Source organism: Clytia hemisphaerica, unplaced genomic scaffold (genome assembly GCF_902728285.1).
Source record: "Clytia hemisphaerica strain Z4C2 unplaced genomic scaffold, Clytia hemisphaerica genome assembly, whole genome shotgun sequence".
NCBI classification, from domain to species: Eukaryota; Metazoa; Cnidaria; class Hydrozoa; order Leptothecata; family Clytiidae; genus Clytia; species Clytia hemisphaerica.
The window spans coordinates 902,037-926,493 of record NW_027103344.1 but is presented as its reverse complement, the minus strand read 5'-3'; the positions used below and the strand labels follow the sequence as shown (position 1 = coordinate 926,493).

Sequence of the window (24,457 nt, the reverse complement as noted above, 5' to 3'; positions counted from 1 at the left end):
TAGATATACTTCCTATTAGAAACCTTTTCGCTAGAGGATGAGCAGGAGCCTACTGTAGTCTTGAGCCTTGCTTCCTTACGCTACAGACTTGGCATTGATTATCAATTAAGGTCTTGCACATCTAGACAGACTTTGTTTACTACTTGATTGAATGAAAATACCTCATTATAATCCGATAATCTAAAGCTGGATTAATCCAATAAAATCGGGTTAACTTTGGCAATGAATACACAACAGGAACACTGTGTCTTAAGTGAATTTCTCACGATCTCCCTGGATTACGTAGTGTTATTGTGAGCGCTGATTAGAAGCTGTATTTCTATAACTTGATAATCGTTCTTTGAGCTGTATGTATTATAATAGGGTTAGCTTAGAGCTCCTACCGTGGCTTGATTACGTAAATCTTGAAAAATTCACAATTCTAGAGCTTACGTTATTGAGATAGAGATTTAAAGATGTTAAATAATGAAATCACTACAATCTCGGTCGAAATATATTGGGAATTTTGGTTAATTACTCACTTTCAGTGATTTAAAGTTCGGGAGAAAAAGTCGTTTTAGGGCAAATTGATAAATTTATTCGAATGTTTCAATTCGGGTTATATTCTGAGCCCTATTGGACCTTTTAGTTCCTCACATCCTAAGCTCCTAGTGGTTGTAAGATTTCGTGGGAATTTCCCTTTTTTCTCAAATATTATGATTTTGATTGTAAGTATTTGATGGTTTTCCGAAACTCCGACAAGCTCTCTTATTCTGAATATAAACATCTGAGGAAGGTAAAAGAAGTTCCTGTTTGACTTAAATAAAACTTAGTAAGGTTTAAACTCTCAAACACTGGAGTCTCAGTTTTATTTTAATACGTGAAACGCTATCACACCAAATCGTGTAAGTTGTTCAATAATAAAGTTCCCCAACTGCAAACAAATGAGACCGCAACCATGTATTGATATTATTAAAAGCCTATGCAACTCGGAACCAGCATAACTCCAATATGCCTTAATTGTTTTTCTTCATCCTCTGACTGAAAAATCTTAATCCTAGTCTTTAGCACTTGGTCCTAATGTGACATCATATTTACTAGACGATGTTATCGTCCGTTAAAGTGATAGTAAAGGCGGGAAAATATCATACGCGTGGAATTTGTAGCCGTTAAGGCGGTCGGTATACGGAAAAAATGGGCGGGAGAGTTTCGAAGAAGACTGGCAAACTCTACCGGCTGTAAACTATTTTCGCCAAAAGACCCGTTTGCGAATTTTCTTCGGCTTTGGGCTTATTTCTTAGATAGTGATTTGTCTTAGACTATAGCATAATTTACATAACTTGTTTGTTTACGATATATGTATTGAGTCACCTCGAACAATGTTATTGATCTAAAATGTCTTGTTGTTTACTTCATCACAGCGTGTTATCTCGAAAATATCCATTATACTGAATGAGATAATGCAAACAGATATATCATTATACACTGCCGTATAACGTTTGGTATAGGACCGCCTCCTACTAATCGCAGCTGTGATTTAGCTCTTATTTTCATTTACTGATTGCCAGAGGTTTAGCAATCAGTAGGTCAGAGGTTTAGCGTTGGCCGAAACCTACCAAGCGTCTGTGTGTAAAATTGTGGACTTACCTAGTCCTTGTATTCTTCGCCACGGCATGACGTCAGAACTGGGGTACAACAGAACACTTACTAAAGATTAATTATGTGTTTTCAGTAAGCATAATCTTTTAGTGAGTTAAACCATAGTGTTTGTTTTACCCTCGAAATTATTAAATCTTATTGGTTGAAAAAGATGTCACATGACTTTCCGTGGCAAAGAATGGCTCTAAAAAATGTTATATCCTCCGCCCCCGAGTTCAATTTTTTTTCTGGAAAAACCCCTTACTTGTCCTTATATGGCTCTGGTCTGAACATCACTCGCAGTGGTATGTGGAATTTACAGTTGTCTGTTGTTAGTTCACCACCTCATATTCACTTTGGCTCGCAAGGTTGGGAGCAATTTGTTCAAATTCGAAAAGACATTCAAATTTACATAATTCACACTGCAAAGGTTTCATCTTGTAGCTACAGTGCCGTAGCAACATGCCCCCCCCCAATAATTTTTTCAAAAATGGTTATTTTGCAAAATGCGAAGTTTTTCTTTTTTAATTAGTCATAATTGCATTCTCAAGCAATCTAGAGCTCAAATTTTCAAAATTACTCTCTAAACTTCAGCCCCCTCAATATGAAAATGCTTCCTACGGCACTGAGCTAGATTCAACTGTATGTATACACAATGACATTTCGATAAATTTTGTAGGTAATAGCCCTTGACCATACCTTTGAATTACAGGAACTCCCCATGAGGGTGCCTACTGTTACTGATGTAGCTTACTTGATCGAGGCATAACGTGTTAAGCTGCACGGAAAAACACTCATCAAATGGGATTAAAGAATTCTTTAAGATGGGTTATTAAGAATCAGCCAGTGTTAATAAACAAAATGTAATTTAATTAAGAGGAGAGTTTCCTGTTTTGGATATCCATAAGGTAATACCACGGATTATACAGTACACAAATATAGAACAAGCTCCCTTGGAAACGCTATAACGCTCTCGAAAAAAATCAAAAGGGCAGCTCGATTCAGCATTTCTGCAGCTCATGTCACGATATATTAAGCAGTTTTTGTCTTGATTAACCTACTTACACTCTAAACCATTCTATTGTGCTCGTATGAATATTTCCCGACACATGGTATATTTTTATAGGAAAAAATTTCATACTTTGCGTATGTTCTTCGTCGATCGGGTTAGAGTAATATACTTTTCTAATGGGTATCATCATTGTAACCACTATTATTTATCTTCTTTAGAACATGTTCATGTTCATTTTTAACAAAGTTCATACATCAAGTTTTACGGAGAATAGGTTTTATTCTCAGGAATGTAACACTTTTTTACCCGCGCACCATCGCCTCATCTATGGTGTATTTTAGAATCAATATTCTACCAATAGGATACTCTGCCAATTTTATACTGCGTCCTTTCCCAATGTAGTGAGTTACCTTATCGGGGAAAAGTGACGAAATTTCGGCCAAATGCCGAATATCTTTCCCCGACGAAAATTTTCCCCGGTCTTAATGCGTTTACCAACTACCAGCAAGTGACGAATATTTTTCCCCGACAAAAATTTTCCCCGATGAAGGTTTCCCCTATAAGGTATTAATAAGCCCTGGCGTGTGTGCAAGGTCGTAGGTTCAATCCCTTGCCTGATTATAACAAATACTTCGTAATTACCTTCGGGTAAACAGCTATGGAAGAGTGATCCATCGGGTCGCTCCTGACTGCGGTGGCAAGAATTCTGAAACTTTCGATGTTCCTAGTTTCAAAAAGATTTACTTTTTGGACCTACCTTGGAGGTCCTATAAATTAACCGATGTCCGTCCGTCCGTCCGTCTGTTACCAGCTTTCTCAGGATTGGCTCATTAGTTTTTTCTTATTTTTGGCACAATGATGCAAAATGGCAATGCCCAAAATGTGACGGAACCCGATTTTTTCTCTTCATAGGAATTTTTCTCCAAAGAAAATACACAAATCCCTCAAATCGAAGGTTTGCTATCTGTTCGTAAAGGCGGATCAAAGAAATGGGAGAAACATTATGTGGTACTCAGAGCTTCTGGTGTTTATTACAATCCCAAAGGGAAACAAAAGGTAAGGTCTGTCATCCCCAGATGAGATTGAGTTTTTATAAGTTACTTTAATAATTGGTCATTTGAAGTAATAGAAATGACGCGTTCTTTAGAAAATGTAACAAAATTGTTTTATTACTGGTTAACGACCAACCAAATCAAATAAGAGCTTGTAAAAACTCCATCTCGTCCAAATGCTTTTTTTCGTTTTAGAAACTTTCTCAAAGCGAGGTCGGTCTTTTATGACCACTTTTAGTTTTCATATAGGCCGGCCCTGGAATCATTTTTAATATGACTCACATCTGGAAGCGCCTATTCCCCCAGGTCACCCAATGTTTGAATATGTTTTTTTTTTTGGTTTGAATCATTTTGAATAATATTCTTTAATATCCGCTTCTAGTTTTCTTCGTGGCCGGCCGGCCCTACAATATTCTTAAAGTCAATTCTGGCGACACTTATACACCTACTTGTCTCCCGAATAGACGGGGGGGGGGGGGGGGTCTGAATAAGCAGGGGGTAGGAAAATTTTCTAAATTCTAATAAGCGGGGGGATGGAATAAGAGAGGGGGTGATTTGAAGACAGAATTCTTTTAACTGATATCAATTTCAATAACAAAAAAGAAACTTTAGCAAATGAACACGTAAAATAAGAACCAATACTAACAAAATTTTTTTAACAAGTTTAAGGTCTATTTACACTGTAATGAAATATTGAATTATTCTAATTTAATTAGCGGGGCGGGGGTCTTAATAAGAGCGGGGGGGGAAGGATTTTTTCTCTCTTAACAATTAGCGGGGGGGCGTCTATTCGGGAGACAAGAGTAGGTCACCCAATAAAAACGGTCCTAAATTTTGTATAGACTTTCAAAAGACCAAAAAAGATTTCAAATATTATGATAAAATGATTTCTTCGATGTCGTACCTTTTTTGGGCGGGGATTTTACTCTTCGGCTCTACGATTCAAAAATGAACGATATAATATAAATTTACTAGACTAGATAATCATAAATTGAATTAATATGTGATCCCAACTTTTGTAGACGAGAGAGCTTTCATGTTTGGTTCAATTCGAGCACAACAACATTTATTTGGGCGTTGGCTACAAGAAGAAATACAAAGCGCCCACTGATCATGTCATATGTTTGAAACACCCAAAGATTCAAAACATCAAATCGAAACATATCATTTACCTGTGTGCTGACGACAGCAAAACGATGTATCATTGGTTGACTTGTATTCGAATGGCTAAGGTAAATCTCCCCTTTGGTGATACGTTACGTCAGGGAAAAAGCAAAATTTTCAGATTTTACTTTTGTTTACTCAGACTTTTCCTACGTGCGACCCTTAAAGGTGCTTTTTCCAAGTTTCCCAAAGTGCACTGGAAGGATTGAAGGTGAGCGAAGATAAGAAACTTGCACTCTAAGGGTTTAACACTTTGAAAATCTAACCATATTTTGCCGTAAGAGTCGATTTTTCGCTAAATTTTCTCTGCACTGTAAAGGTCCGATTTCAAAGACCTAATTTTGGACCGCACATACGGTCTCTTTTGAATCGAGTGAACCTCCCCCCTCCCCCGGACTCTTGCCAGACTACGTGTATGTCAATCAAAACCATTATTTGTCCATTAGATGTCCGTTGGTAAAGAAAGAGGGACAAAATATTAAACCTTCGAAGATTTCACAATTTTATTTTACAAATAAACCTTGAAAATTATCCTGGGAAGTAACGTTGATTTCTTCAGGAAAGTTGAGATGGTGGTCCATTTTTTCCGAGAACTTTTCAGCTATGGTTATTAAATTTCTTATTCATGTCTCATCCTTTTATCATTTAACTGTTAATTATGTTTTTACTACTATTTAAACTGTGATTGCATATCTATATACAATCATACGTCCCCATCAGTTATAACTTTCACTAATACAACTTTCAATCCAATTGACCAAAATCTATTAGATGTAACCCGTCAAAATTTTAGTTCATCCTTCCGTCTTTCGATCCTATAAAGAATAATTTTATCAAACTGCTGCACAGAACTTCAGAAATTTCAGTTCAAGGAGGCGGGAACTTACTTTTGGTTTACCTTTTATTTTATATTGTTCGTTCACTCGTTCCGGCTAGATCACTGGCTAGAAATGCCCGAAAAACTGAAATTTGAACTCTTATTATAGCACACAGCAAAACAAATGTGAATTCTGGCATTTTGGGTGTTTCTAACATCAGGAAAGATAACGTAATCTTGACTTATAAGTTATAAAGAATCAACGATGTATTACGCTCAGAAATTCGGTTCTTTCAGCACTCTATAGACTCTGTTGAGGAGCAAGCTCTGTTTCTCTGTTCATCACAAGCGATTATGCGAAGCTCAACATTTAGTGTTTTGAGCCCTCTGGTGACAACAACAGTCTATGCTCGTTTACCTGAGCCGCACTGACGAGTCCTGGGAAGGACGAAAAACGTGTCTGTGGATAGATATAAAAAATCAACTCCACAAAATTTATTCTCCTTTCACTTAGGCTTTCATAAAAAAATGAAAAGTCAACATACGTGAACATTTTCATTTTATCTTCTACAGTACGGTTACAATATGTATGAAGACTATTTGACCACTCAACAAGAAGTTGAACGCGTCTTATTGGCTGGAAGTCGTTCCACCATCACATCACAAGTCTCGACAACAAGCTCCAACAACACCAGTAGCAATGCTGTAAGTCTTTTTTCATTAATGTACAGTGGAGTCTCCTTAACTCGAACCTCTAACGCCCCTCCTAGAGTGGAGGCGTTTATTCGAAGGTGGCGTTTATTTGAGGAGGGTTCATCGATAATTTTTCCTTAAAGGAGGGGTGTTTAAATGAAGGGGGTGTTTATTCGAAGTAAAACGATATGTCAATAACGCGAAAAAATTGCATCGGTACACTTTTTCTTTTTTTTTCCTTTTTTCTCCGGAAGACTGAATAAATTAACAGTTTTCCATTTTTTTTTCAGTAGTCCCGCTGTGACTCATAAATAAAAGAATATATATATTTTACATTGTAGGTACACTAAACTAATATTTTCGTCATTACTTTATCTTACTAGTCAACCTTGGATCGCAAAGCGAAGATTGGGACAGTGCGTGGTACAGTGCGTGGTACAGTGAGAGGTACAGTGAGACATCAAGGTAATTCTTTCAAATACTTTTTTCGTTCTCAATCGGAGATTTAGTGAACACTATAATTATTTTATGTCCTCATCATAATAGCCTAAAACCTTTGAATATCGTTTTCTAGTAATATAGCATACTAGACGACTTATTCATATATAGTAGAAAATAATACACGTTTTTTTAATAAGAACCAGTAAATTTTTGCTCAGGCTAGGCTGTTCTTAATTTTTGGAATTTTCAGGCTTAAATGTTCTTACAATGTTCTTAATACGCATATTTCTTTGTTTAAAAAATTAAAAAGGGTTTACAATCAATACTTACTTTAGTCAGATTGTTCTTCATTTTTCTTAGGGTTTGGCCAATTTTCAGCCTCCTCGCGTTCTTTTAAAATTGTTCCTTTAAAAAAGCGTGTACAAACTGACATTATCCCGTAACAATTATTGTATTATCATATAACATCTATATTACTGTATTACTCGAACGTCTTTTTTTTTCTAGTGAAAAATGCTGATGGTACGGTGGAAAGAGTGAAAGGAAAACAAGACGCTTTGGCTGAAGTTTTTTCCACAGCATGGTCTAAAGGAATTGCAGAAATTGAGGTAACACACATACTTTTAATAAGTTTTGGATATAAGCTTTTCCTCTTTTGATAAGGTCGTTACCAGTAAATCTAGCCTTGGACGCTCTTATTTTTAGCTGGTTTAAATGTTCTAAAGGTGTTCTTAATATATTCTATCTTATGTACACTCAATAGCCTTCAGACAGTCTTTGAAATTTAAGCAGGAATTAATTGCCGAATCTTTCTAAAAAAACGTGATTCACGTCAACATAATTCACGAGTCTAAATAAGATTACGAAAATAGGTAATATATTGGACTTTACCTAATTGACTTATAATCTTGTTTTATTGATCTCTATCTTTTCTTAATTTCCAGGCATCCATGGTGCCAGAATCACCATTTTCACCAGAATTGAAATCACCAGCATCTCCCATGTCTCCTGAAGGGCGTTCACCTGCAAAGACGTTCGATTTCACCAACAGTTCAATCAACACCACAACTCATGGAACAACTGGCGAGAAATTAACACTAGACCCTGTGCCACCTGGACGAAAGGCTAGTCAGAAGAGTACAACTTCCACCGTTAGTGCTGCTTCCTCAGATGGGATGTCGGGCGGTTCTGACACCTTCGGAGAGGAATTACCACCACCGCCACCGGATCTTCCGCCTCCGCCATCGAACATGTTTTCACCGGATAGTTCTTCCGATGATTTACCACTCCCTCCGCCGCCTCCTCCTCCTGGCGATACCCCCTCACCTCCTCCACCACCGCCCCCTCCGCCCTTCAACGGAACGTTATCTCCACCCCCACCTCCACCACCTCCACCGTCAAATGGAATTTCACCACCCCCGCCACCGCCACCACCACTTAGCAGTAAACCCGGCGGTCCACCTCCCCCGCCACCCTTGAACGCCAAACCAACTCGTTAAGCACTTAATTATTTTTACTCAGATCGTAAATGACTTATGGAAATTCACAGAAAAGATTTTCTGTATATTTAAACTTTCATGATCAGATGCTTTGGATTGCAAATAATGATTTTTGTGGAGCGTTGATCGCTTCCGATGTGTTAATTTTTTGAAGATAACGATTAAACATTAATTTTTTTCCTTTTGATAGAATATTAATTTTTTTTTGCCATCTCCTTAACTTTTTTAGAATCTTCTGCCGTTTAACCTTATTTTATATTTTTCTATGAAATTTCTGTTGCATTGTTTTTTTTTGTAGAATTTTAGATGAATTTTTGTCATTATGTTTTGCTTTTATTTATGATTCATTGTTACTATTTCTATGGTACTTGACTTGGGTCCTTTTTTGTTAAGTTTTTGTTTTATTTTGTTGGGGTTATCGTTAAACTTAATTTTGTATTACTAAATTTACGTGATATTGGCACTTTTAAAACTTTTCAGACAAATTTCGAAGGTGGTTTTTTTTTGGTGTCGTCGCACAAATAGGTATTTACTCTGAGAGGTGCTTTGAATAATTCCTGTTTTTTTTCGATAGATTTTGAATGTTCTTTGGTATAAATGATCCTTTTACACCAATGTTTTCCTTTTACAATGTTATTGAAAGCTATTTTCAAATTAATTCAACTCTTTTTTCAGAATTTAACCGAATATTTGAGAATATATTCTCTCTTGCTTGTACTGTAGTGTAAGACTCGCACTAAAAGAGTCTTTAGACTAATTTTCAGCATTCATTTTTGACGCTGTTTTTGTTTGTCTGATCTAGAGCACAATGTATGTATCTGTAGGGATTTGCCCTAGCATGAAATTATTAAAGAAAGTTCAAAGAAAGTATGTAAATTTTACGCTTGGGATATAACCAAATCATTTTATTAACTATTGAGAAGACGATAAGAAGATTTACTGCAAGTTTGAAGTTTCAATATTTTAGAATGTTATATTGTACTATATACACGTTTTTTAAGGAACACGTTTATAAGGAACTTGAGGCTGAAAATGGTTCCAAAAATAGGGTAATTGTTAAGGAACAGTTCAGAATAAATAAGGAGCTCGATAAGGAACTTTGAGACTAAAATTCTCTTGGAAAAATAAGGAACTCAGACTCTCAGCAAAGTTAAGGTTCCTTATAAAAAAAGTGGGATCAGGTCGGGTTAGCGTGGTACATGGGCACCAAGCCTATCAGTGAGAGTGACTGATACGCTTGGCGCCCAAAGATAAATTTACTGACCGAAAGTAAACCCCGCCTAATTCTCTTGTTTCACTGATACGCTTCGCACCCAAACCACCATAAAACCACACCCTTCCACTGATACGCTTCACACCCAAAACGCGTTAGAACCTATACCCTTCACTGATACGCGTCGCACCCAAAACATCTTAGAACCACACCCTTCCACTGATACGCTTCGCACCCAAAACGCGTTAGAACCTAGACCCTTCACTGATACGCTTCGCACCCAAAACACCTTAGAACCACACCCTTCCACTGATACGCTTCGCACCCAAAACGTGTTAGAACCTAGACCCTTCACTGATACGCTTCGCACCCAAAAGGCGTTAGAACCTAGACCCTTCACTGATACGCTTCGCACCCAAAACACCATAGAACCACACCCTTCCACTGATACGCTTCGCACCCAAAACACCTTAGAACCACACCCTTCCACTGATACGCTTCGCACCCAAAACGTGTTAGAACCTAGACCCTTCACTGATACGCTTCGCACCCAAAACACCATAGAACCACACCCTTCCACTGATACGCTTCGCACCCAAAACATCTTAGAACCACACCCTTCCACTGATACGCTTCGCACCCAAAAGACCATAAAACCACACCCTTCCACTGATACACTTCGCACCCAAAACGCGTTAGAACCTAGACCCTTCACTGATACGCTTCGCACCCAAAACACCATAAAACCACACCCTTCCACTGATACGCTTCGCACCCAAAACGCGTTAGAACCTAGACCCTTCACTGATACGCTTCGCACCCAAAACACCATAAAACCACACCCTTCCACTGATACGCTTCGCACCCAAAACGCGTTAGAACCTAGACCCTTCACTGATACGTTTCTCACCCAAAACACCATAGAACCACACCCTTCCACTGATACGCTTCGCACCCAAAACACCTTAGAACCACACCCTTCCACTGATACGCTTCGCACCCAAAACGCGTTAGAACCTAGACCCTTCACTGATACGCTTCGCACCCAAAACACCATAAAACCACACCCTTCCACTGATACGCTTCGCACCCAAAAACGCGTTAGAACCTAGACCCTTCAATGATACGCTTCGCACCCAAAACACCATAAAACCACACCCTTCCACTGATACGCTTCGCACTCAAAACCCGTTAGAACCTAGACCCTTCACTGATACGCGTCGCACCCAAATTATCTTAGAACCACTCCCTTCCACTGATACGCTTTGCACCCAAAACACCTTAGAACCACACCCTTCCACTGATACGCTTCGCACCCAAAACGGGTTAGAACCTAGACACTTCACTGATACGCTTCACATCCAAAACGCCTTAAAACCACACCCTTCCACTGATACGCTTCGCACCCAAAACGGGTTAGAACCTAGACACTTCACTGATACGCTTCACATCCAAAACGCCTTAAAACCACACCCTTCACTGATACGTCTCGCACCCAAAACGCAATAGAAGCACACCCTTCCACTGAGTGTATCGCCTAGCGAGGGAAAAGAAAAGTTTTCGATGTGAAGGTTCTAACCATTTCTCTAAAAGTTCAGTCTGTAAAGGACCATCAAATAAAACCTGGAAAATGGATAGTATCAATACAGACTAATTATATATCCAATGGGAGGAAAGCTAGATAGGAGCTTTTTTCTTGAGGGAAGTGACAAGATCAACTAACTGTAATCAGAACAGATATCAAGTCGCAATGAAGATAGAGAAGACAAATTCTAAAATCAAAGTAACTAGAGTTACTTTGATCAATATCAAAAGGAAGATCGACAATGCCGCAGACGTTTGATTTATTGGAAAAAAAAACATCTACCTTTATTCAGAATCCAGCTGAAAGATTTGAGTAAACATGATCGATAGTTACCTGGACCAGATAAGCATAGATTTAAATGACACGGGTGTTTTGTTACGAGCCTGAGTTGGGCAAAAGTCAACGTTTGAAGTGATATATGTCTGTGAACAAGTACCCACTCCACTACTTGGACAACCAGGAATTGAAGCTTTGTTACAATCATATCAGGAATCAACTTGGTGGAAGACCAAAAGTAGAACATAAGTAAAATTATAAACAGTGAGAATGACTTTGTAAAATATTTTAAAGAGATTTTGGGGGTCTAGGGCAAGTGAAAGGATTCCACATTATCTGCACCGAGAAAAGTTCAAATTCCGTTACTGGAACCATTGCGAATGGAGATTGATCGCATGCTGCAGATGGGAGTTATCGAAAAAGTAGAACAACCAACATACTGGTATCATCCAATAGTAGATGAAATCATGATCATGATAGTAGATTGAGAAAAATTTTAGGACAAATGAAGGACAACAGAGTTACTTTAAATGCTGACAAATGTGAATTTAGCAAGGACAGAGTAGAGTCTTTGGAATTTGCTATATTATCAGAAGGATAAAGCCACTAAATGAACGTGTAGAATCAATAAACGTTTTCCCCAACCCTTAAAATGTTACAGAGCTTAGACGCTTCCTAGGAATGGCACAACAACTATCTCGTTTTTGTCCAAGATTGTCTAAATCAGCTGAACCACTTCAAGGATTGCTTAGTGTGAAGAATGACTTTCTATGGACTGAAGATCACACAAAAACGTTTAATCGAGGTTAAAAAAGTGTTATGGGAAGTCCTGGGGACAGATGGGAATCTAATCAACGGAATAAGTGTAATACTATGCCAGAAACATAAATACGATTGGAAGCCTGTTGATTGTGCTTCAAGATTTTTATCCGGAAGTGAGAAAAACTACTGTCCCATAGAGTTAGAGATATTAGCTGCTACTTGGGGAATGACGAGAATAAACTTATATTTACAATTTATTTATTTACATTAATATATTTCCCAGCTCTATCGACCTCTATGAAACAATCATGCTTAACATTTTACAATTTATGGAGATCTTTTTCCCATTCTGTGAGCATTTTTTTTTGAAGTTCAATGCTGGACAAAAGGTTGTAGACATATGGAATTTCAGTGAAAAATAATGAGAAATAGAGCAAAATGACTCTTCAATGTGTCTGAAAGGGAATGGAAGTTAAGAAAAACACTCTTGAAGTCGTTGCATTGTAGTGTGGTCGTTTAGCATAATTTACGGGAAAACAATATGATCTAGCTGAAACTTTCTCCACACCCTCTCTATAGGATGGTTATGCCTCAGGAAAAATTCCCCTAAAATCCCACTGGTGGAACATCCCTTTTTTGGGACATTTCTATTTTCCCCAGGCAAAATCCTAAGGGCGAAATTTTTTGAAAATTTCAAACTTATTTCCAGACAATATCATGTATACCTTTCGAAAGCTCTCGAAAAACTATATAGAAGACTTTTAAACGGCTATAGCTGATTTCCTTACCTAACTCGAGATATTTCATGCGCAAGTTTCACTTTTCGCCACACTTTGGTCAAAATTGACCATAAATAGCATCTTCTGCGTGAATTATCTTGAGTTAGGTAATGAAATCGGCTATACCCGTTTAAAAGTCTTCTATATAGTTTTTCGAGAGCTTTCGAATGGTATACTTGATAATGTCTGAAAATGAGTTTGAAATTTTCAAAAAATTTCGCCCTTAGGATTTTGCCTGGGGAAAATAGAAATGTCCCAAAAAAGGGATGTTCCACCAGTGGGATTTTAGGGGAATTTTTCCTGAGGTATAAGCATCCTATAGAGAAGGTTTGGAGAAAGTTTCAGCTAGATCTTATTTTTTTCCTACAAACAGCCTGTATTTTTGTAACACGACCACACTATTGCTTTTGAATTTCTTTTGAGTGAATCACAAGCAAAAAATCAGCGTTTTGATACTGGTGTAAGCCAGTTAATCAAGCCATTGTGGTTTGCCCTTGTGGTTAGACTGCAGTGGATGACTTTCAAAGACTTTGAATGGGTTTGGAAAGCACCCAGAACCTCTTGGGAACTTGTTTTTGATCGACATTGAAGTATTTTGCAAATATTGCAGAAGTCTACAAACCTTTTGTCCAGCATTGTTGGCGACAGATGTTGCAGCTACAACATCATCTCCAAGACCATTCCATATGTCAATACTTCTGTAGAATAACGAATTTGTTTGATACCTTCTGACACCATCATTTGCAAAGTTTCTTTGTAGTTCGTAATCGTGCTGACGTTTTGGGCTTTCGCGAGGGACAAAATTTTGACAGGCCAATGATTTATCATAAACGTGAAGATGTTTATATACTTCAACCATATTGCCAATTTTAAGTCTGATTTTCAGTGTCGGAAGGTTAATCTTACGGAGACGGTATTCGTAAGATTTGTTCTTGTACCCGCTAACCAGTCTCGTGGTCCTTTGCTGAACACTCTCGATGGCATCGATATGTTTGATGAGTCGTGGAGACCAAACGGTTTGAGCGTACTCAAGACGAGGTCGGACGAACGCTATAAAAAGAGTGCGGAGCATTTCTGGTGAAAGAAAGTCAAAACTTCTGCTGATCAGACCAACGATTGAGCTAGCTTTCTTGATTTTACCAAAGATGTGTTCTTCAAAATTCAGTTCCCCGACGATAATCACTCCGAGATTTTTTTCTTGATCCACGTGCTCCAGGATTAACCCGTCTATGTTGTATGGATGGGCATGTTTGATGTTCCAAAATTTTCCCAGTGTTAGCACGTGTCATTTATCTGGGTGGAATCTGAGTGGTCAGTCCTTTGACCATCTTTCCATTGCGTCGATATCATGTTGCAAGCGAATGGCATCTTCAGCACTATTTATCTCCTCAACAAGCTTAGTGTCGTCTGCAAAGAGGTACATATCAGAGCTTGTAACCTCAGGTAGATCGTTGATATATAACACAAAAATTAATGGACCAAGAACACTTGTGGGACACCGCTGAGTACTTTACCTTCCTTGGATAGTTTACCAGTTACCTTGACATACTGATATCGATCCGACAGAAAGGATTTGATCCAGTCTAACGTGTATCCTTTGATACCGTATGCGTCGAGTTTCTTAAGTAATCTGCGGTGTGGAGCTGTATCGAAGGTCTTGGCAAAGTCGAAATAGATATCCTACTACGCAATAGATAACATCCTAACGTCCTACAAGGAATACAACATTTCAATTTAGAAAGCAACCATAAGCCCCTCATTCCTATTTTGAACACTAAACTTATTTCTGAACTATCACCCAGGATTCAAAGAATGAGAATGTTGAAATTTAATTTTACAGCATCATACGTACTAGGCAAAGACCTTTATAGATGCAGATGCGTTCTCGCGAGCACCATGCTCACAACCAGCAGAAAGTGATATTATTCATGAACAAGAAATTAACATTCACGTGAAAAACGTTATGACTACCTTACCAGCCTCCAACGAAATGCTTACTACAATTTCCAAAGAAACTAAAGCAGAAAAACTATTAGAAGAAGTTCAATATCACATTCATAATGGCTGGCTAATAAATCGCAACCAGTGTTCACCATACTTAGAGCATAGAACTAATTTGACAATATTGAACAATTTTTGATGTTAAGAGATAGAATAGTTATACCGAAAAAACTGCAACTGGAAATTCTGACTAGAATACACGCTGGACACAACGGGATAGAAAAGTGCGAGCAAAAACGACGATCAAGACAGAGTGTTATTTGGCCCGGCATGGTTAGGGACGTTAAATCAATCGTGAAACAATGTAGAACCTTTGCACGATTACTGTCATCAAAACCAAAGAGTCCATCATTGCATCAAGGCATACTGGATAGAGCATGGCAACAAGTGGGTAGCGATATATTCTATTTTGGAGGAAGAACTATTTAATTGTTGCGGATTACTATTCATTGTGGCCGAGGTTTACGTCTTATCTTCCGCAACATCTGACTTGGTTAGTAGAATCCATGATAAAGAGTGTCAAAAGAACGAAAAAGTGTATTAGATCCAACCAAGACATTCTAATGGGGCTACTTATCCTTAGAAACTCGCCCTTACAGTGTAGACTATCACCAAAACAACTTCTTATGGGTCGACAGTTGACAGACAACTTACCCAAAATTCATGAGTCCAGACCTGAGATGCATCAGAGGAATCTTAACAAAGCTTATCCGAGAAAAGTTATCATACGTTATGAAATTACAAATTACAAAACTAGAACTTTTTGTTACAGGTAGTAAAGTGGCAATACAAGACGCTAAAATAAAACAATGGTCAGTAAAAGGAACGGTCCTAGATTGAGTGGCCCCAAGATCATACACGATAAACGTTAACGGCAAAATATTGAGAAAATAAATCAACTGAGAAAGGTTTACAATCATCAGGCCAACACCTAGTCACCTACCTAGAGAAAGGGTCCCCTTGCCCCTAGCTCCCCACCAGGGCCCCTCAAACCCCAATCCCAAGGAAAATGAGCTTTCAGAAGGTTCTGCATCAGACACTATTTAGTATGATTTAACAGACTCTGGCCGTGAGTCAGACGGAACAGTACCTTACAATATGGAGATGAGTGATTTTAAACAGGAAAGCGTAAAAGACAGTGATGAGATGAGATACACAACTAGAAGTAGACGCGAGGTTCGTAAGCAAAAACAGTGAAACATGATGTGAACGTTTAAACTATTGATGGTATTATTCATTGTATTAAGAGAGATGTTAGGATCTAGTCTATAATATAGTCGGTACCGTAAGGTCGGCTTTGTATCTTATAGTCAGAGCCGGTACTTTAGGATGTTTATTTTAGAATCAAACAACAGCAATAAATAGTTTTATTAAAGCTAGTTTACGCAAAATAGCAAAACCGGGGGTTTTTGATCTTGTGGCGGAAATATCTCGGGATTGGATGGTCCGATTGACTTGAAATTATCAACACAGCTTCCCCTCATAGAAAGGTCTGATCTGAGTGATACAGATTTTTCGTTGATTTTACAATTGAAAAAAAAAAGACTTTTTGGGTTTTTACACTCAGATTTTATTATTTTTAAAAATGTTTTTCACTCAGACAGATCACAGAAGGTCACTAGGGTAACATAACTGCCAAATATCAAAAGCTAATTCTTTCTGGTTGGTGCTGAGATTTTCTGAGGTTTGTTAAGGAATGTCCAAAACCTTATCAGGTGCGATGCCCACCAGTTTCCATCGTTTTTAGAAAGTCAGGTACAGCTGAGAAGAAGCGTTTTGACGAGAGGATTCCAAGAAGTGCTGTGCCAAAAACTCAAAATAATCCTAATTCGAGATATCGGCAAAACAATAATTTAATGATATTTAAGTTACAAAATTCGTCCAAAAACACAATCGTTCACGAACACGTGCAAATTTTTGACTGGTGATGCAGATAACCATTCTAACATTCTAACGGTGTTTTTCGATAGTGACGTTATTGAAACCATTATTTTGACGTGTTTTTTCGACGGATATTTGCCCCCACAGGGAGCCTACAGCGACCAAGGATGGCATTCATAGCTTTACGTATAAGGAAGTTGGGCAAACATCTCCTAATTTTGCGCGCGTTTTTCAGTATTCTAGTTCCGCTTAAATGGTGTCCCAGTAGCATTCTTATCTTGACGTTATCTCGTTTTATCATCATCAAAAAAATTTACCTGAGCTAATTGACCTGATTACCCATTTTGAAAGCTCTTTGTCTTATCCCTAATGAATCTAGGAAATTTCCTTTTTTATACAACAAGTAGTTATTAAGCGCTCCGCGTAGGTTAAAAAAATCACCCAACACAAAGTGTTTGAGTAGTTTTGCTACCATGGATTTATCATACAGACTCTGGATAAACATAGAATGAAACGGTGGAGAGCCAAGTATTGTCTTTCTATTGTTTCAGAAAACAATCGATGTACTGGATTTGTCCGCAAAGGAAGGCTCGAAGGACTCTGATTTTGAAAAATGATTAATACTCTTATTTCTTAAATGGTCTCTAACTTTTTCTATTCATACTTTTGCTAGCAAAAAGTTGAAAAATAAATGCTAGAATACCAAGCGGATACATTTATGAAATCTGGTGTGAGAAAAAAATCATAGGACGAGTAAAATCAAATCAAATGCTTATAAAGACACAAAATTTTAAATTGGGAATAACTTTCCAATATTTATCCGAGAAGAGCTGAGATTGACATACATTAGACGTGAGTCCCATAGCTCCACTGTGGTATGAAAATCTTTTGGTGGCACGTGGTGGCACGGTAGATTTTTTGAGGTTGAAGTTTAAAAAATTCTGGTGTCGATTTCTTATAAATAGCATGTTTTGCATCTTTCTCGCATTTTAAAACGTCATAACGACGTATAACTAGCAATTAATTAGATGAGTTTGAGTCTCGCAGGAAAGCTTAAAGTCTCATTTGGGAATTGGATAAGTGTATTTTGATGAGAAGTGCAATGAAAATGCTATGAAATATCATTTTAATGGCTGAAGGAGGGTGAACAATAATGTCATTACTGCGAACAAGGCTTGAACATGAGATACCAGTAAAAATCAGTCAGTTGTTAATCCAGTGTCAATAATAATTCCATGATGCTACTAAACAACCGTGTACATTAGTAAAATAACATATGAAAGCAGTATCCTTAGCATAGGCGTAACGAGATACTCTGCAAAATTCACGGATGAGAGCGGTTCTTACGACACTGTAATTATTGGTCAGCCTAAGCTGAGCATTCAAATAGGTAAAATTTCGGCCTTGTATTTTTATAGAATTGTTCTTATAAAAAGGCTTTACTTTTGAAACTATTATAACTGTAAATCACTCCCATGACACATTTGTTAGCATTTGAAGACTGAATTTTGTCTCAGATCAGATGAGAAGTCCAATATCACTGTAGGGCTAATACCGATGGTCTGGGCACTATTGTGATAGGGTACATCAGAGAAAAGTGAAGGGGTACGGTTCTATTTGAGAAAAAATGAGAACGTCAGGGCTCTATTTCATTTTCGGTGCAAAAAATTATTTCTCAGAGGGCAGATCTTGGTTCGATATTTTATTTTGAGTGTTAAGCGTACCAGTGGAAGAGGGTGGTTTGAAGGCGTTTTTGGTGTGAAGCGTATCAGTGGAAGGGTGTGGTTCTAAGGTATTTTGAGTGCGAAGCGTATCGGTGAAGGTTCTAGGTTCTAACGCGTTTTGGGTGCGAAGCGTATCAGTGGAAGGGTGTGGTTCTAAGGTGTTTTGGGTGCGAAGCGTATCAGTGGAAGGGTGTGGTTCTATGGTGTTTTGAGTGCGAAGCGTATCAATGGAAGGGTCTAGGTTCTAACGCGTTTTGGGTGCGAAGCGTATCAGTGGAAGGGTGTGGTTCTAAGGTGTTTTGGGTGCGAAGCGTATCAGTGAAGGGTCTAGGTTCTAACGCGTTTTGGGTGCGAAGCGTATCAGTGAAGGGTCTAGGTTCTAACGCGTTTTGGGTGCGAAGCGTATCAGTGGAAGGGTGTGGTTCTAAGGTGTTTTGGGTGCGAAGCGTATCAGTGAAGGGTCTAGGTTCTAACGCGTTTTGGGTGCGAAGCGTATCAGTGGAAGGGTGTGGTTTTATGGTGTTTTGGGTGCGAAGCGTATCAGTGAAGGGTCTAGGTTCTAACGCGTTTTGGGTGCGAAGCGTATCAGTGGAAGGGTGTGGTTCTAAGGTGTTTTGGGTGCGAAGCGTATCAGTGAAGGGTCTAGGTTCTAACGCGTTTTGGGTGCGAAGCGTATCAGTGGAAGGGTGTGGTTCTATGGTGTTTTGGGTGCGAAGCGTATCAGTGAAGGGTCTAGGTTCTAACGCGTTTTGGGTGCGAAGCGTATCAGTGGAAGGGTGTGGTTCTAAGATGTTTTGGGTGCGAAGCGTATCAGTGAAGGGTCTAGGTTCTAACGCGTTTTGGGTGCGAAGCGTATCAGTGGAAGGGTTTGGTTCTAAGGTGCTTTGGGTGCGAAGCGTATCAGTGGAAGGGTGTGGTTCTATGGTGTTTTGGGTGCGAAGCGTATCAGTGAAGGGTCTAGGTTCTAACGCGTTTTTGGGTGCGAAGCGTATCAGTGGAAGGGTGTGGTTTCTAATGGTGTTTGGGTGCGAAGCGTATCAGTGAAGGGTCTAGGTTCTAACGCGTTTTTGGGTGCGAAGCGTATCAGTGGAAAGGGTGTGGTTCTATGGTGTTTTGGGTGCGAAGCGTATCAGTGAAGGGTCTAGGTCCTAACGCGTTTTGGGTGCGAAGCGTATCAGTGGAAGGGTGTGGTTCTAACGCGTTTTGGGTGCGAAGCGTATCAGTGAAGGGTCTAGGTCCTAGCGCGTTTTGGGTGCGAAGCGTATCAGTGAAACAAGAGAATTAGGCGGGGTTTACTTTCGGTCAGTAAATTTATCTTTGGGCGCCAAGCGTATCAGTCACTCTCACTGATAGGCTTGGTGCCCATGTACCACGCTAACCCGACCTGATCCAAAAAGTGTAACTCGATTATGCTTACCTAGCTCATAAAAAAATGGTAGGTTAAGCTTTTCCCCTTTAGAGTGTCAAAGTTCAATATGACATAACTTTCGTCACGAGATTTATCTCGTGCAAATATGTTCGTAACATGTTGTTTTTGCTGCGAGCTGAGAAATATTTTTTGAGAATGGCATTCCAAAGTTTACAATGTCACAATGATGATTTTCTATAAAAGAATTTACTTTAATGGACTTTGAATTTGATAACTATGTTGTGAGTATATTTGAACTTTGCCTTTGGTGGCCGTTGGTATAGTTTGATTGCTTGGATTTTGAAATCGTTTTTTGTTTGTCGAGTGACTCTCACACTCTACCACTTTGATTAGAATTTTGATGGGTTTTGAAACATTTCATTATTTAAAATGGAGAATTTATTTTCAAAATGACCATGTCTTTATATTTTGGTCTCATGTCTGCATTCATTGCGTTATTTAGATTCTGCATATTTTCGAATGCTATATTGTTGGATTATCAAGTAGTGGATTTGAGGTAGATGGTTGGCTCGAAGGAGATGGTGTTTTTTATATTTTTGATATTTACAGTTGTTTATCTAAACTTTGGTATGAATAAAGAATTTCGCAAGATAACTTTCATCACATCCTTGCGTCAAATTACGCTTAGAGATATTTTTTGTCTGAAGTTCAAAATGTCATAGTATCTATGGACCTTTGGTTTGTTTATGGTACCAAAAGTCCAATTGATAGATGTGATAAATTTCTGTTGGAAAGGGGTGTATCACTAATGCAGTATCCATCAAAAAAAAGATGACTAGTTGATAGGTATGTTCTGGAGTTTTCGTAAGATTGGTCATTTGAAATAATAGAAATGGCGCGTTCTTTAGAAAAAGCAACAAAATTGTTATATATATACAGGTTAACAACCAACCAAATCTAGAAAGAGCTTTCTAAAAACTCCATCTCTTCCCAGTTGATAATGTCATTTGGATGGGAGTTAGAACGAAAATCTAGTGCTTGTGAGAATTCGCATAATTCTACAGTGAGCTTTGAAATATAATTTTGAATACCCATGCTTTGAAATATAATTTTGAATACCCATGCATGGGTATCTACAGGGACGCTTTTCCAATGAGGAAGGCTGAATTGTTTATGATAAAGGGGTGTGGTTTGTGTTGACGTTATGCTTAGAATAAGGGTGTGTGCATCAGAAAATGACTAGACACTGACTGAACTTTATGATTGGTTTCAGCAGATATTTGACAACCTCTTGCATTTTGTTTTGACAGGATAAGGATATCTCTTCACACTGTATTCTAGTGATTTATTTCTTAGATTGTCAAAATAAATCTGTATAAAAATGAGTCTGTTTTCAGCGACAGAAGAGTCAGAAAAAAACACGACACTCTTGGTGTTATTGTTGCTTAAGAAAGTTCAACATGAAATATAGTGCTCTGTATGTAATAGGCACTCTCTGACACAGATCATACTTATGTCAATGCATTCTTTTTATGTCTCAGTTTACAACAAAAGGCAGATTCATTTACTTTGGGTAGTTTGTGGGTGTTCCTACTTTGCTTGCTTTGGGAAACAAACATTATGATTTTTTAGCTTCTCTGTTTTAAACATTTACGTTTTATGATTTTTCAATTTGTACTGTGATGTGTTCGATGATCAATTTTTGTTGGATGTTGGAATGAGAGAGTCTGATACAGGATGAACCATGTCTAGCTTTTCCAACTTTGAATAAATCTTGATTTATAAATCCTTGATCTATTCTATCTTTCAGACGAACAAAAAGTAACAACATTCTGCAGCAATGATATTGAAACTACTCAGTCGTTTTGGATTCTTGATTTTTCTGGTGACGTCATGGACCATCATTATCTGCACCACAATTCCTTTGCTCCCATTCAGCATGACAATCCTCATAACTCGTAAACTAGAAGAAATCGTCTATCGAATCTTATACAGAGCCTTACATTTCAAAACTGAGGAAACGCCCTGGTTAACTGATACGCCCCGAAATCGTACCGACATCAACTGTCTATTAATGCTTGAAGGGAAATTGGGTATTAAAAAATTCCAGGGTTTAATGGACCGAAAATTAGTTAAAGCACGTAATACAAAAACAGGGAAGTTATTATATCCAAGAGTGACTGAATATGTTCATACAGGATACTTAAATTATTACTGGTTGGAAGAAACGAATTTCAAACTTAAAGATCATGTTTACGAATGGAGTGAAAATCCATGCCGATCTAAAAATCAGTTACAAGACTTAATATCCAAACTTGCTGAACGTCCACTTCGATCCTCAGACAATAAATCGCCATGGGAATTTGTTGTAGTTCATTGTAGAAATACAGATGGGTTCATACAATCCGGAATTATAGTACGGATTTCACATTGTTTAGCTGATGGAACTTCTCTTATGTATTTTCTCATAAACCATTTGTGTGACGATTCCAACAATAATGGATACTTAGCTGGCCCAGAACATCAGATTTCCTTTACACAAAAATCAATGATTTATCTAAAATCTTCAATTTACTACCCTTACAATGTGGCGAAAACCTTAGCTCCGCAATGGACGCGCCCGACATCGTTGAACTGTCCGGAAGCCTCCTTATCCGGAAAGAAACGTTATATTTACGCTCGACCAATTAATCTGGAACTCATCAAAATTATCAAACGAAACTTAAATGTCACGATCAATGATGTCATTTTGGGTTGCATAGCAACTAGCCTACATAACTTTTTCCGAAAAAAGAACGAAAAGGCGCCTCATAATTTGATCACGTGTATACCGTTAGATACCAGGCTTTCACTTGAACAGGCTAAAGAATTCAGTAATAAAATAAACATTACTATGCTTCCGCTACCCACATCAAGCGCCGATTCGATCAGAAATATTTTGGAAATTCACGATCGAATGAAGTCTAGGAAAGATTCTTTAGAAGGAATGAGTATGCGAATTGGGTTGCGTCTTTTAGCTGAAATGACACCGAACTGTGCTATGCAGGAGATCATTCGATCATCTGCTAGTAATGCTGTAATGATTGTATCTAATGTCCAAGGGCCATCCCACGAGTTAATGCTTGCTGGAAATAAATTAAGTTCTTTAGTCTTCTGGCCACCCGGTAAGGATAGCATCGGGTCGTCGATTTCAATAATGAGTTATAATGGATTTATATACACTGGAGCACTGAGTGATACGAATATTATGAAATATCCTGAAAAAATGATTGAAGATCTTCCAGCTATTATTATGTCACTTGCTGAAAGCTTTACATCTAAGAAAAATGCATATTCATCAGATTGAATAAATGTTACATGTATAGCGTGTCCCGGAAAAAGCGGACAAATTTCTGTATAAAGTAAAATCCTCGAAACTCATTATCCAAACTGGACTTAAAATAATTGAAATAAGTTAGCAATTCTCTGTTCAATCAATAGATATTCAATACCCAAGATTATTGGAAAGCTTTTTGAGATTGAAATATCAAGTAATACAAGTCATAAAATTTGGCATAAACAAGGAGGATTTTATTTAATATAAAAAATGCGTCCTTTTTTTGGGACACACTGTAGGTAATGTGTAAAAAAGTAGACGATTTTAAATTGAGTAAAATCCTGAAAATTTATCATCCTTTTGAATTTAGAAAAGTTAAAATAAACGGAAATTATTTTTGTTTAATCAAAAAATTTTCGATTCTCAAAGTAAACAAAATGCGTTTTAGAAAAAAATGGAGCAATTAGTTGACTCTCTCTAATTCGACATTCAAGGGCCCAAAGATGTTCTTCAAATTAGAGGAAGATTCGAATTACAGAAAGTATTTTATACTAATTTCTAGCTGAGAGGACAAATACATTGACAAAACCTTTGGCACAAAAGCACAAAAATGAGCATCCCCTTCTCTTCCCCCCAAAAAATGTTGTTGGGGCAAGCTAAGGACCGGCCAAGCAATATTTATTTCCCTCCAACATTGTTCGGAGTGGAGGGGGGTGTTATGTGCCATGATATATTGGTTGTAGTTCGAATTAAAAAAAACGTTCAAATAGTAGAGGTTCGAATTAGAGAGAGTTGATTGTATTTTATAAAAATTCACATTAAAAATGTATTTCTATTTATATAAATTCCATTCTTTTATGATTTTCTCATTTTCTTAAGGAGCATCTTAGTTGTACAGCAGAATTTGAAATGTGTGTTTTAAATGTGGCTGAAGCTGGTTGGGTATGTAAGAATTTAACAGATGAGATGGAGTTTTTATAAGATACTTTAATAATTAAATTGGTCATTTGAAGTAACAAAAATGACGCGTTCTTTAGAAAAAGTAACAAAATTGTTTTATTACTGATTGACGACCAACCAAATCAAATAAGAGCTTGTAAAAACTCCATCTCGTCCCGAATTTAGATCATTAAAAATCGAAAAGTTTCTTCGAATTAAACACAAATTAGAGAAAGAGAGGAAATAAGGCATGCAAGCTCAAGTTTATGATGTGATAAAATCCCGATAAAATTAATTCTCAAAGATTCTTATAAAAT

The 24,457-nt window shown here is 37.8% G+C and overlaps 2 protein-coding genes across 4 annotated transcripts in view; both read left to right on the top strand.

Annotated features, from left to right (window-relative positions):
* The window catches only part of LOC136819525 (amyloid beta A4 precursor protein-binding family B member 1-interacting protein-like), a 41,766-nt gene extending 32,526 nt beyond the window's left edge, over positions 1-9,240 (top strand). For all 3 annotated transcript variants that reach the window (XM_067075777.1, XM_067075770.1, XM_067075762.1), the window contains exons 10-15: positions 3,542-3,685; positions 4,704-4,913; positions 6,236-6,367; positions 6,739-6,820; positions 7,304-7,404; positions 7,741-9,240. In XM_067075777.1, coding sequence (XP_066931878.1) covers positions 3,542-3,685; positions 4,704-4,913; positions 6,236-6,367; positions 6,739-6,820; positions 7,304-7,404; positions 7,741-8,295 — 1,224 coding nt within the window. In that variant the 3' untranslated portion in view covers positions 8,296-9,240. The remainder of the gene's footprint in view (positions 1-3,541; positions 3,686-4,703; positions 4,914-6,235; positions 6,368-6,738; positions 6,821-7,303; positions 7,405-7,740) is intronic.
* A 12,086-nt stretch (positions 9,241-21,326) lies between these two features.
* LOC136819498 (probable diacyglycerol O-acyltransferase tgs1) lies at positions 21,327-23,775 on the top strand. Its single transcript, XM_067075730.1, has one exon. It carries the CDS (start codon positions 21,726-21,728, stop codon positions 23,229-23,231), a length of 1,506 nt encoding a protein of 501 aa, XP_066931831.1. The 5' UTR covers positions 21,327-21,725; the 3' UTR covers positions 23,232-23,775.
* Positions 23,776-24,457: the final 682 nt, after the last annotated feature.